The 13,523-nt window shown below is 53.9% G+C and overlaps 1 protein-coding gene across 1 annotated transcript; it reads right to left on the bottom strand.

Moving 5' to 3' along the window:
* Positions 1-2,314: 2,314 nt before the first annotated feature.
* On the bottom strand, positions 2,315-12,328 carry FMOD (fibromodulin). The gene is made up of 3 exons (XM_021538792.2): positions 11,929-12,328; positions 6,568-7,578; positions 2,315-3,818 (listed from the first exon to the last, which is right to left on the bottom strand). Exons 2-3 carry the CDS (start codon positions 7,562-7,564, stop codon positions 3,667-3,669), a joined length of 1,149 nt encoding a protein of 382 aa, XP_021394467.1. The 5' UTR covers positions 7,565-7,578; positions 11,929-12,328; the 3' UTR covers positions 2,315-3,666.
* Between the last annotated feature and the right edge of the window lie 1,195 nt (positions 12,329-13,523).

Below are 13,523 nucleotides of genomic sequence, written 5' to 3'. Positions count from 1 at the left end.
TGGGGTGGCCCCACCTGGATGTGGAGCACGGCGGAGATGCCCTGGGAGTGTCCCCAGGGTGACACCGGGGTGGTGGCACTGAGGGGACGATGCTGGTGAGCACCAGCTGGGGATTCCAAACCCTGTTCCAGCCCAGCCCTGGTCCCCTCTGTGTCCCCTCTGTGTCCCCTCTGTGTCCCCTCTGTGTCCCCTCTGTGTCCCCTCTGTCCTCCCCGTGTCCCTTCACCCCAAGCCCCTCCTGATCCTGCAGAGGTTGGGGTGTGGCACCCCCTTTTTGCTGCCTTTTCTCCCCAAATCTGAATTTTGGGGGGGCTCAGACCAGCCCTGGTGGCCTCTGTGTCCCCCCTGTCCTCCCTGTGTCCCTTCTCCCCAAGTCCCTCCTGGTCCTGTGTGTGGCACCCCCTTTTTGCTGCCTTTTCTCCCCAAATCTGGATTTTTGGGGGGCTCAGACCAACCTTGGTGTCCTCCCCGTGTCCCTTCACCCCAAGTCCCTCGTGGTCCTGCAGAGGTTGGGGTGTGGCACCCCCTTTTTGCTGCTTTTTCTCCCCAAATCTGAATTTTTGGGGAGACTCTCTGGGTCATTCAGGTGTTTTGGGGGTCCTGACGTTGATTTTTAAAGCCACATTAAAGAAATTAAAGAATTTCCCTGCCCCTCTTGGAAAAGGATTTGAGTCCTGTCTCTTGGGTACAAAACTTTTTAAATTTTAAATCCTCACTCTCTCCCTTTTTCTGTTGTATTCAGGTGTTTTTTGTGGAGGGATTTGGCTTTTAAACCCCAAATCTGGATTTTTTGGGGTTCTTTTTTTGGGGGTTGCTTTTTAAAGCCACATTAATGAAATTAAAGGATTTCCCTGTCCCTCTTAGAAAAAGGATTTGGGTCCCATCTCTTCAGTACAAAACTTTAAATTTTAAATCCTCACTCTCTGCCCTTCTCCTGTTGTATTCAGATTTTTTTTTTTTTTTTTTGGTGGGGAAATTTGACTTTTTAACCCCAAATTTAATGGCAGCTAAAAGTCCTAAAGTCCATATTGATGCTGGGATATTCCCACATCCGCTGCCTTTTCCCAGCTTTTTTGGGAGAAAATTGGGATTTGGTGGTAGCGAAATTTCCCAAATTTTTCTCTCAGCTGAACCTTCCCCTTTTTTCCTGACCTGCCACAACCGGAGCTGCTTCACCCAGCCCGGGATGATCCAAATTCCAGATTTTTGTGCAATTTCCAAATTTTGGTGCAATAAATTTCCAAATTCCTGCAAGAAGGAAACCCCCACCTCCTTCATCAGCGCTCTGCCTTCAAAAATTCAGATTTTTTTCCCTGAAATCTCCAAACTATCAAGTCCAAACCTGGAAAATCAGCCTGAATTCTTAATTTTTTTTTTTTTTTTTTTTTTTTTTGTGCATCACTTCCCTCTTCACTGGAATTTCTCACTCAGCAGGAAGGAAATGCTGGGGGGAATTTTCACTTGTGCAATAGGTGACCTCACCCACAAACAAAACCAAAAAAACCCAAATTTTAAATTTTTTTTTTCCTGAATAAAGGATCCCCTGGGGGTGGAGGAGCCTCCGAGGTATCTTTATTTTTCCTTTTTTCCCCCTTTTCTCCTTTTTTTCCCTTTTTTCCTTTTTTTTCTTTTTCCTTCTATTTTTTTTTCCCTTTTAACGAGCTTCAAAACCAACCAAATTTGGGTAAAACCCAAATTCTCTCTGGTGCTGCAAAAAAATGTGAATTTCTCTGCTCTCGCTGCCTTTTGCCTCCAAGCCTGAGGTGGATTTTGAGACGGTGTCGGTGAGGGGTTTCTGTCTTTATTATTATAATTATTATATTATTATTTGTATTTTTAATTTTAATTTTATTTTTAAACCCAGCTGGACTGTTGAACGGGACCTGCTTCTTGTTTCTTTGGGTTATTTTGTTGTATTTCTATTTTTTAAAATGTGGTTAATTTTGGGTTTGTTTTTTTTTTTGGGGGGGGGGGTGGGGTTTTTTTGTGGGGTTTTTTGGGTATTTTTGATTTTTTTTTGTTTGTTTGTTTTTATTTGGGGTTTTTGGGGGGTTTTGGTTTTTTGTTTGTTTTGGTTTTCTGTTGGTGGTTTTTTTGTGCTTTTTTGTATTTTTGGGGTTTTTGTTTTTATTTGGGTTTTTTGTTTTGTTTTTGTTTTGTTTTGTTTTTGTTTTCTGTTTTGGGGGTTTTTTTTTTCCCAAATTTCTGCCCCTCTGCACCCACGGGTATTTTCCCTCCCATTTCACCGGGAAATTCGGCAGCTCCCGGAACTTTCCTGGATTACGGTTGGAAAATCATCCCGGACGGCGCTGGCTGCACTGGAAGGGTTTTATTGATGGCTTTGGGGTTTACAGTTCATGCTGGTGAAATTATGGCATTTTTGGTTTGTTTTTTTTTATATAAAAATGATTTTTGCATGCAGGAACGACGCGGAGGGCCGGGGTGACACCCCCAAAGCTCAGCTGCCCCTTCGTCCTCCAACTCAGCCACCCGAGGGGCTGAGCTGGGGAATTTGGGATTTTTCGGGAATTCCAGCGTGGTTTGGTGATTAGTTTTGGGGTTTTAATTGGGATTGCTCGGGGGCTGAGCTCAGGGAGGGGCAGCTGGGGGTGACAACACCAGGGGTGACAACACCAGGGGTGACAACACCAGGGGTGACAACACCAGGGGTGACAGCTCCAGGGTCTTCTCCATCCCTGATCCAGGGGTTTGGGAGGAAGATTTGGGAGCTCTCCCATGCCCAGCCTGCCTCAGGGTGGGTTTCTCTCCTTTAGGGTTTTGAATTCTGGAGCAGGTGGATGGAAAAGGGGGGAAAAGGAAGGGAAGGGATGGATTTGCTCCTCCTCAGCCCACACTGAGCCTGGAGATCTTCAGCCCTTCACTCCTGCAGCTCCCAAGCCCTTGGGTGCTCCTTCCAAGGGGGCTCAGACCCGGTTTTGGGATGGGGTTTGGGATGGGATTTGGGATTTCCCTGTTTCCAAGGCGGGATGAATCCCACTTCAGTGTGGGGCAGGAGGTGACAATGGAGACCCAGTTTTGGGATGGGATTTGGGATTTCCCCGTTTCCACGGTGGGATGAATCCCACTTCAGTGTGGGGCAGGAGGTGACAACGGAGACCCAGTTTTGGGATGGGATTTGGTTTGGGATTTGGGATGGGATTTGGGATTTCCCCATTTCCAAGGTGGGATGAGCCCCACTTCAGTGTGGGGCAGGAGGTGACAGCAGAGACCCGGTTTTGGTTTGGGATTTGGTTTGGGATTTGGGATGGGATTTGGTTTGGGATTTGGGATGGAATTTGGTATGGGATTTGGGATTTCCCCATTTCCAAGGCGGGATGAGCCCCACCGCAGCGTGGGGCAGGAGGTGACAATGGACAATGGACTGGGTGACAACCCAGTTTTGGGATGCAGTTTGGGATGGGATTTGGGATTTCCCCATTTCCAAGGCGGGATGAGCCCCACCGCAGCGTGGGGCAGGAGGTGACAGCGGGCACGGCGCTTTGTGGGGTGGCTGTGGTGAGCTCAGAGCTGCGACCCGAGCGGGAAAAGGAGAATTTCGGGGAAACCGAGAGCGCGCTGCGATTGCGCTGCCGCGAAGCCGAGTCGGATGGAAAAGCGGGAATGAGGGGGGTCCCTGGGAGAGGGGGACACAAGTCCTGAGGGCGCTCAGATCTCGATGACGGTGGCCCGGCGCAGGCACAGCGGCGCGTCCGGGGGCACCGCGTTCCGCTTGATCGCGTTGCCGTCCAGCCGCAGCACCTGGAGCCGCGAGTAGTTCATGACGTCCACCACGGAGCAGAAGCTGCTGATGGAGAACTCTGCGGAGGAGAGGAGATGCCGAGAGCTTCAGGGTTTCGTTTTTGTGGTTTTCAGGTTCTGGGATGTTTTAATGGGTGGGGTTGGGCTTTGTGTTATGGGATGGTGAGCGCTGTTGACAGGGTAGGGAGATAAAACAATTCCTGCTCCAGCTGGGGACCAAGGACAAATGATCCAGATTTCAGGCCCTCCCTATGATCCAAATTTCAAATGATCCAAATTTCAAATGATCCAAATTTCAAATGATCCAAATCTCAAATTATCCAAATCTCAGGCCCTCTCTATGATCCAAATCTCAAAGGATCCAAATCTCAAAGGATCCAGATCTCAAATGATCCAAATCTCAAATGATCCAAATCTCAAAGGATCCAGATCTCAAAGGATCCAGATCTCAAAGGATCCAGATCTCAAAGGATCCAGATCTCAAGGGATCCAGATCTCAAATGATCCAAATCTCAAATGATCCAAATCTCAAGCCCTCCCTAAGATCGAAATTTCAAATAATCCAAATTTCAAATGATCAAAATATCAGGCGCTCTCTATGATCTAAATTTCAAATGATCCAAATTTCAAGCCCAAGAGCATAAACACTGTGGGCTGAAGAGATAAAAACAAGCAGGATGGGAGTGCATGGGCTAAAGCTGTAATTGGATAATTAACTCCAATATGCAAATGGAGCAGAACTGATAAAAGTGAGAGCCCCCGTGAGCGGTCGTGCATTTTGGGACCATTTTGGGTCCATCTTGGGTGCAGTTTGTGACCATTTTGGTTTACCTTGGGTTCATTTTGTGACCATTTTGTGACCATCTTTAGTTCACTTTGTGAACATTTTGGCCCATCTTGGGCTCATTTTGTGACTATTTTGGATTCATTTTGTGACCATTTTGGGTCCATCTTGGGCTCATTTTGTGACCATTTTGGGTTCATTTTGTGACCATTTTGGGTTCATTTTGTGACCATTTTGGGTTCACTTTGTGACCATTTTGGTCCATCTTGGGTGCAGCCCTGGCTGGGCTCTGGTGCTGCCCAAGGTGGCTCCATGGAGGAGATCCCTTAATAAATCCCTGCTTTATCCTTTAGCTCTGTCTGGCCTCTGCTCTGGCTCAGCCTTCCCAAGGCATCACTGGAGCTGAATCCCCCACAGCCTCCCCCAAAGGGCTGATTTTTAGTGGGAAATTCTCTGCTCCAAGGGATCGACCTCTGAGAGCTGCTTTGTGTTGAGGCAAAAAAAAACAGCAGGAAAAAAAAAAAAAAAACAAACAGGAAAAATAGGGCAGAGGGGAAAAAAATGGGAGCAGCCTAAATTCGTTGATTTTCCCCGCGGATTTGGACTCAACTCCTCCAGCTAAAAGGGTTCCTGGTGGTCCTGGCCGCAGCCAGGAGGAGCAGGAGGGTTTGGAATCCTCCCTGCCCAGCCGGGATGGAGCGCCTGGAGGGTGGAGTTCGGATGGAAAACGTCACTTTCCATCAGGATTTTCCTTTCCAGCCTCTTTTGGAGGCTTCCTGTGCTGCAGCCTCCATCCCCTGACCCCTCTGGCCACCGTGGGACCCCCGGGCAGCCTGTCCGGGAGCGGGGATGTCCCTGTCCCCATCCCTGCTTTCCCCTCTGCCGCCAGCGCCAGGCAGGGAAATTCCAGCCCAGGCTGAGTTTGGAAGCTGGAGATGGAACAAACTCCAAAAATACATTTTTTTGTTTTTTTTTTTTTCCATGCAGGATTTGAGCCTAGAGGGCAGCAGAGCTGCAGGCCGGGATGGCGCTGGAAAAGGCGGCGGGATGCTGTGGGGGGGACACGCTGGGATTTGGGGGGCTGCACCCACAGAGGGGCAGGACCGCGGGCGGGATGCTCCAAAGGGGCTGGGACAGCGCTCCTGGAGCCGCATCCCAGATCCTGGGGGTGCTGTGAAGGTCAGCAGGACCCGCGGAGGAGGAGGAGGAGGAGGAGGAGGAGGAGGCTCCGCAGCGTTTGTGGGCAGACGGCGGCAGCTCCTCTTTGGAAAGCAAACATTTGGGAATCTGTTCCCGTGTCTGTGCTGCTGGCAGCTCCCCGCTGCGGGGTTCTGTGTTTTCCCTGCAACAGCCGATGGCTGCACTGACACCTTCCCGTTCCCATCCCCGTTCCCATCCCCGTTCCCATCCCCGTTCCCATCCCCATTTCCCATTTCCCAGTGGAAATCTGGGGGGGAACCTCCATCTCTGGGGAAGATTTGGGAGGAACCTTCATCCTCGGTGGAGATTTGGGAGAAACTAGTGAAGATTTTTGGGGGGAAAACTCCCTCCCAGTGAGAATTTGGGAGGAACCTCCATTCCTGGTGGAGATTTGGAACAAACCAGTGGAGATCTGGGAGGAATCCCAAATTCCTGCTCAAAGCACCGCCTCAGGCAGCTCCTGTGGTTTCCCAAGCCCTGTTCACTGGGAGATCTGGGAGGAATCTCCATCCCAGTGGAGATTTGGGAGAAACCTCCATCCCTGGAGAAGATTTGGGAGGAACCTTAATCTTCGGTGGAGATTTGAGGAAACCAGTGGAGATTTGGGGAAAAAACTTCCTCCCCATGGGGATTTGGAAGGAACCTTAGTCATGGGTGGAAATCTGGGGGAAACCAGTGGAGATCTGGGAGAAAAACTCTCTCCCAGTGAGGATTTGGGAGGAACCTCCCTTCCTGGTGGAGATGTGGAACAAACCAGTGGAGATCTGGGAGGAATCCCAAATTCCTGCTCAGGCAGCTCCCGCGGGTTCCCCAGCCCTGCTCACCGTTGATCTGGTTCCCCTGCAGGTAGAGGTTCTCCAGGTTGGTGTTGACCCGCGGGATCTTCTGCAGCCGGTTGTAGGAGAGGTCCAGCTCCAGGATGCTGCTGCTGTTGAAGGTGTTGCTGGAGAGCCCTTGGTTGGTCAGGCTGTTGTGGGACATCCTCACGTAGAGCAGCCTGGGGGACACCTGGAAATAATCGTCGGGGATGGCGTTGATGTAGTTGTACTCCAGGTAGAGCTGCTCCAGGGAGGCCGGCAGCCCGTCGGGGACCTTCCTGAGGTTGTTGTAGCTCAGGTCGGCCAGGATCAACGACTTGAGCCCCTTGAGGGACGCGCCCATCTCGAAGATGAAGTTGTGGCTGAGGTAGAGCGCCGTGAGGTTCTCCAGCCCCTCCAGAGCATTGGAAGGCACCTTGGAGATGTGGTTGTAGGAGAGGTGGAGCTCTCGCAGCGAGCGCGGCAGCGGGCCGGGCAGCCTGGTCAGGTTGTTGTTGTTCATGTAGAGCCTCTCCAGGCGCTGCAGCTTCCCAAAAACCCTTTTCCCCATCTTCTCGCTGCCGATCTGGTTGTTGTGCAGCGCCAGCCACTCCAGCTCCGTGGCGTTGTCGAAGGCTCCCTCCTGGACGGAGGTGATCAGATTGTTCTGGAAATAAACGTACTTCATCCGCGACGGCACGAAGGGCAGGTACCGCAGGTTGCGGGTGTCGCAGTACATGGCCGAGGAGAAGTTGGGGGGACAGTCACACTCCTGGGGACACCGCCAGGGCGCGGCTTGCTGCGGCTCCGGCTCGGGCTCGGGCTCCGTGTCGGTGGCCGAGGGGTAGGAGTAGGCGTAAGCGGGGCTCTCCTCCTCGTAGTAGGGCACGTAGTTGTAGGAGGAGACGCGGGACTGCCGCAGGTAGTACTGGAGCCACGCCAGGTCCTCCTCCTCGTTGTACTGGCCCAGGGAGGAGCCGCAGAGCCCGGCCAGGACGAGGATGAGGGTGGTGGCCCAAGGCATGGCGCTGGAGGGACCTGCCAGGGGACAAAGCCGTGGGAGGATGAGCCGCGGGAGGCAGGCAGAGCTGGAGAGGCAGGAGATGAGGGAATCCTGCCCAAAAATCCCCGTCTGTGGACACCTCACTTGTGTGGAGTTAGGTGATCTTCCCCCTTTTCACCTTGGAGAAAATTCCAGCCTGCTGGAGATTTGGGAGGAAGCAGTGGAGATTTGGGAAAAATCTCCCACCCTGGAGGAGATCTGGGAGGAACCGGTGGAGATTTGGGAGAAACCTCCCACCCTGCAGAAGATTTGGGAGAAACCAATGGAGATTTGGGAGAAACCAGTGGAGATTTAGGAGAAAACTCCCACCCTGGAGGAGATTTGGGAGAAACCAGTGGGGATCTGGGAGGAACCTCCTTCCCAATGGAAATCCAGGGAGGAATCTCCATCCCTGGAGGAGATTTGGGAAGAACCAGTGGAGATTTGGGAGGAATCTTAGTCCTCAGTGGAGATTTGGGGGAAACCAGTGGAGATTTGGGAAAAAAATTCCCTCCCTATGGGGATTTGGGAGGAACCTCCATTCCTGATGGAGATTTGAAACAAACCAGTGGAGATCTGGGAGGAATCTCCATTCCGGTGGAGATCTGGGAGAAACCTCCCACTGTGGAGGAGATCTGGGAGAAACCAGGTGAAATCTCCCACTCTGGAGGAGATTTGGGGGAAACCAGTGGAGATTTGGGAGAAACCTCTCACCCTGGAGAAGATTTGGGGTAAACCAGTGGAGATTTAGGAGAAACCGGTGGAAATGTGGGAGAAACCTCCCACTCTGGAAGAGATCTGGAAGAAATCAATGGAGATTTGGGAGAAACCTCCCACCCGTAATGAGATTTGGGGGAAACCAGAGGCGATCTGGGAGAAATCTCCCACCCTGGAGGAGATCTGGGAGAAACCAGTGGAGATTTAGGAGAAACTGGTGGAGATTTGAGAGAAATCAGTGGAGATTTAGGAGAAACCTCCCACCCATGAGGAGATTTGGGCAGTTTCTGGGCGAGGACGGAGCCTGGGGATGCGCGGATTTGTGCAAGGTCACTCGAGGTGCCCGGGGTTGGCTCTGCGTGGGAGGGAGGAGAAGGAATTCGGGTCCCCTTGGAGGAGGGATTTGAATTCTCTGGCTGACAGGGGAAGCTGCCGGATCAGGGTGATTTTGGGAGCTCGAGGAGCCTTTTGAAGGAGCTCAAGGAGCTTTTGAAGGAGCTCGAGGCGTCTTTTGAAGGAGCTATTTATGCTCCTGGTGACAGGAATCGCTGTGGGTTTCTTCCAGCTCTCCCTTCCCCCACCGAAACGCAGGACGCAGATCCTGGTAAACAAATCCTGCCTGATTTTGGAGCTGAAACCTCTTCCAAGCTCCCATTTCCCCAGGCAGGAGAAGGGGCAGCCCCCTGGGTGTCACCAGGGAGAGGGGACAACGCCTGCTGCTGCATCCAGAGGAGAGCAGGGAATGAGGCAAAGCCACCCCTGACCCCCGTGGCCGCCTCCTGCCGTGCCCAGGTGGGGCTGCAGCGGGAGGATTCCAGCTCCGGAGTCATCCTCCCTCCTCATCCCGGGATAAAGGAGCGCACGGCGTGTTCCCGCAGCCAGGCAGCTTGAAACCCCTCCAGGAATGTCGCTGCTGGGAGCGGGAGAGGATCCGACGTGGCTGGGAGGGTGTCACTGCCAGCTCTGCTCCAGTGGCGACCAGCAGGGACCAGCACAGACCAGCAGGGATGAGCAGGGACCAGTAGGGACCAGCAGGGATGATTAGGGACTGGCAGGGACCATCAGGGACCAGTAAGAACCAGTAAGGACCAGCAGGAACCAGCAAAGACAGCAAGGACCAGTAGGGACCAACAGGGACCAGTAGAGACCAACAGGGAGAGCAGGGACCAGCAGGGATGAGTAGGGACTGGCAGGGACCAGTAAGGACCAGCAGAGACCAGTAAGAACCAGTAGGGACCAGTAAGAACCAGTAAAGACCAGCAGGGACCAGTAGAGACCAACAGGAACAGCAGGGACCAGTGGGGACCAGTAGGGACCAGTAGAGACCAACAGGGAGAGCAGGGACCAGCAGGGATCAGCAAAGACCAGCAGGGATGAGTAGGGACTGGCAGGGACCAGTAAGGACCAGCAGAGACCAGTAAGAACCAGTAAAGACCAGCAGGGACCAGTAGAGACCAACAGGAACAGCAGGGACCAGTAGGGACCAGCAGGGACCAGTATGGACCAGTAGGGACCAGTAAAGACCAGTAGGGACAGCAAGGATGAACAGGGACCAGTAAGGACCAGTAGGGACCAGAGTCCCCTTTTTGCCATGCCACGGGTGGCCCTGAGGTCACCTGGTGACCCCTGGCCGTGTCCCCAACCTGCAGCAGGGAGGGGACGCCCGGCCTGGCACGCACAGAGGGCACAGAGTGCCCTGCCCTGCCACCCTGGCACGGTCAAAAAGCGGGATTGAGGCGGGCTTGGCAAGGCCGGGATTTGTCCTTTTTTTCCTGGGATCCTGAGGGATGCTGAGTGCCACGGGGAGCTTGGCAGGGGCAGAGGAGTTTCTCCTCCTCCTCCTCCTCCTGCTGCTCCAGGGCTCTGTGCCCGCTCTCATACCAGAGCCTGCAGCTTCTCCACCCACTTGGCAGCCTCTTCTTGGGGGCCCCTTTGGGGCAAAACCCCATCCCTGGAGGAAAAACCCCATCCCTGGAGAAAAAAACCCATTTCTGGGGGGCAAAACCCCATTCCTGGAGGAAAAACCCCATCCCTGGAGAAAAAAACCCATTTCTGGGGGGCAAAACCCCATTCCTGGAGGAAAAACCCCATCCCTGGAGAAAAAAACCCATTTCTGGGGTGCAAAACCCCATCCCTGGAGGAAAAACCTCATCCCTGGAGAAAAAAAACCATCCTTGAAGGAAAAAACCCAATACCTGGGGGGCAAAAACCCATCCCTGGGGGCAAAACCCCTATAGCTGGAGGAAAAACCCCATATGTGGGGGCAAAAACCCCGTTCCCAGGGACAAAATCTATACCTGGAGGAAAAAACTCCATCCCTGGGAGCAAAAACCCCATCCCTGGAGGAAAAATCCCATATGTGGGGGCAAACCCCCCATTTCTGGGGACAAAACCGCATCTTTGGGAGGCAAAACCCCCATATTTGGGGACAAAACCCCATCTTTGGGGGTTAAAAACCCCCCATTTCTGGGGTCAAAACTCCATTTTTAGGGTAAACCCCCCCATCCCTGGGATCAGAACCGATTCCTGCTGTCCCCCCACCTTTCCCAGCGCCCCCCTTGAACCCTCTGGTGACCCCAAAATCTGTCCCCAGAACCCCCCCCGCTGTCCCCTCGTTGTTTGTGGGGTTCTCCTCCCCTCCCTGGGGGTTCCCCCCTGGGTTTGGGGTCAGGCCCAGGTGTCCCTGTCCCCTCCTGGTGTCCCTGTCCCATGCCAGGGGGTTCAACGGGGTCAGCTCCTCATGCCAAGGATTTGGGACCATCCATGGGGTCATGGAAGCGCTGCTGGAAACCTGGGATGGGATGGGATGGGATGGGATGGGATGGGATGGGATGGGATGGGATGGGATGGGATGGGATGGGATGGGATGGGGGGCACTGCCCAGATCACAGGTAAGTGGGCACGGAGATGGGATGGGGAGATGGGTGAGGTGGAAGAGGAGCAGCAGGAAAAGAGGGGAAGAAAAAAGACATCAGGAAAAGTGGGCAGGGGGGGAGAGGGGCACCAGGAAAATGGGTGGGAAGGGAGAGGGGCAGCAGGAGAAGTGGGTGGGAAGGGAGATGGCATCAGGAAAAGTGGGCAGGAGAGAGAAGCAGCAGGAGAATTGGGCAAAAGGAGAGGTGGGCACCGGGAGAGGTGGGTGGGAAGAGATATGGGGAGATGGGCATCGGGAAAAATGGGCAGGAGAGAGGAACAGTGGGAGAAGTGGGTGGGAAGGGAGATGGCATCGGGAAAAGTGGGCAGGAGAGAGGAGGCGCGGGAGAATCGGGCAAAAGGAGAGGTGGGCATCGGGAGAAGTGGGTGGGAAGGGAGATGGGGAGATGGGCAGCAGGAAAATGGGTGGGAAGGGAGATGGCATCAGGAAAAGTGGGCAGGAGAGAGAAGCAGCGGGAGAATCGGGCAAAAGGAGAGGTGGGCATCGGGAGAAGTGGGTGGGAAGGGAGATGGGCACCGGGAGATGGGCAGGAGTGGAAGCACTTCTCCAGCAGCTCCATCTCTCCAGCTGTGCCACCCCTGGCGCTGCCACGCGCAGGGATGGAAATCAGGCTTCCAAAAAAAAAAAAAAAAAAAACACCAAAAAAACCCCAAATAAATCAAATAACAATTAAAGTGCCTCAAAACGGACTCACCGAGCTGCGCTCCTCCTGTGCAGAGGCTGCTGCGGGCTGTGCCGTGGCACCGGCAGCATGGGAGGGTGGCTCCCGAGCCGCAGCGCCGGGTGCCCGCCCCAGATCCCGGAGCAAATACTGCGCTGGCAGGAGCTGGGCAGGGATTTCGGGGAGTGACCTCCGAGCCGCAGCTTTGCAGGAGAGACTGGAGAGCCCCCGGTGCTGCCTGGCGTTATAAATAACCTGCGATTTCTTTCCTCCCTCTCTCCCTCCTCTCTCTCTCTCTCCCGTCTTTTCTCTCAGGAGTGTTGGCACTTTCCAGGCTCGCTCTGTTGAACGACTTAGCGGGTTTGGATGTTGTTTTTCAGGGCTCTCCTGCGTTTCTCATCAGGGAGCCGCGAGGAGGCCGCTGGCCAGACCAGGGAATATCAGCTTTTGGGGGTGCTGAGAGTGAGACTTTTTGGGAAAAGCAAGGAATTACACTGAATTTTTGCACTAGCAGGAAGGGAGAGGTGGGCCCTGCTCCGAGTGCTCCCCAGGAAGGCTCGGTTTGTGCAGGGCTGCCGTTAAATATTTGGGATAAACATTTCCATGGACGATAAGGCGGCGGCATCCAAAGTAAATAAATTCCCGAGCAAAGGGGCCACTGTGACAGCGGGAATTTGTCTTCGGATTTGGCAGCATGGGGTTGCCAAGCTGGCATTTCTGCAGGCTGGGAAAATCCACAAGGATTGGGGTGTCTGGGGGGTGGGGGGGGGGAGTCTCAGCTCTCCCACCAGGATTTGGGATCTCATTCACCCCCTGGATTTGGGATCTCATCCATCCTCTGGGATTTGGGATCTCACTCATCCCCTGGGATTTGGGGGTGTTATCCATCCCCCAGGATTTGGGATCTCATCCATCTCCCTGGATTTGGGATTTCATCCATTCCCCTGGGATTTGGGATCTCATCCATCCCCTGGGATTTGGGGCCTCATCCATCCCCCAGAATTTGGGATCTCATCCATCCCCCAGAATTTGGGATCTCATCCATCCCTGCAAGGCTCAGCCAGGGTGGGAATGTGGAGACAAGAACAGGGAGCGTGTCCTGAGGATGATCCATGGTTGGGAAGAGGTTTTGGGGCTCATCCCAGTGCCCCTGGGGGGTCCTGCAGAGCTGTCCCACCCCGTCCCTGTCCCCATCCCCATCCTGGCTCCCTGAACTCCTTGGAGCCGGCTCTTCCCGGCCTCTCCAAGCATTTCCTCCCGCAAGGAAAGGAGAGGAGAGGAGGAGCCCAGAGCGGTTCTTGCTCCTCCCAGGAGCCTGGAATTATTTAGCGGAGCTCAGCAGGTGCCAGCTCTCCCTCTGGGCTCCCTTTCTCCTTGTTTTCCATAGAAAATTCCCAGCCAAAACATCCTCCCGGGAGGGAGCCCTGCGGGGATCCGGAGCGAGGAGGAGGAGGAGGAGGAGGTGGAGGAGCAGCGATGTGAGGGAATTCGGGTGGCCGGGCTTGGAGGGACACGCTGTACAGAGAGGACTCGGCCAGAAATCCCGAATATTTGGGAAGGGAAATGTGCCTGGAAAGCACAGCCCGTCTGCAGGGAGGGAGGATGTGGAGAAAGTGGAAAAAGAGGGC

This window comes from Lonchura striata, chromosome 30 (genome assembly GCF_046129695.1).
Source record: "Lonchura striata isolate bLonStr1 chromosome 30, bLonStr1.mat, whole genome shotgun sequence".
Classification (NCBI taxonomy): domain Eukaryota; kingdom Metazoa; phylum Chordata; class Aves; order Passeriformes; family Estrildidae; genus Lonchura; species Lonchura striata.
This window is presented reverse-complemented; position numbering and strand designations above follow the sequence as displayed.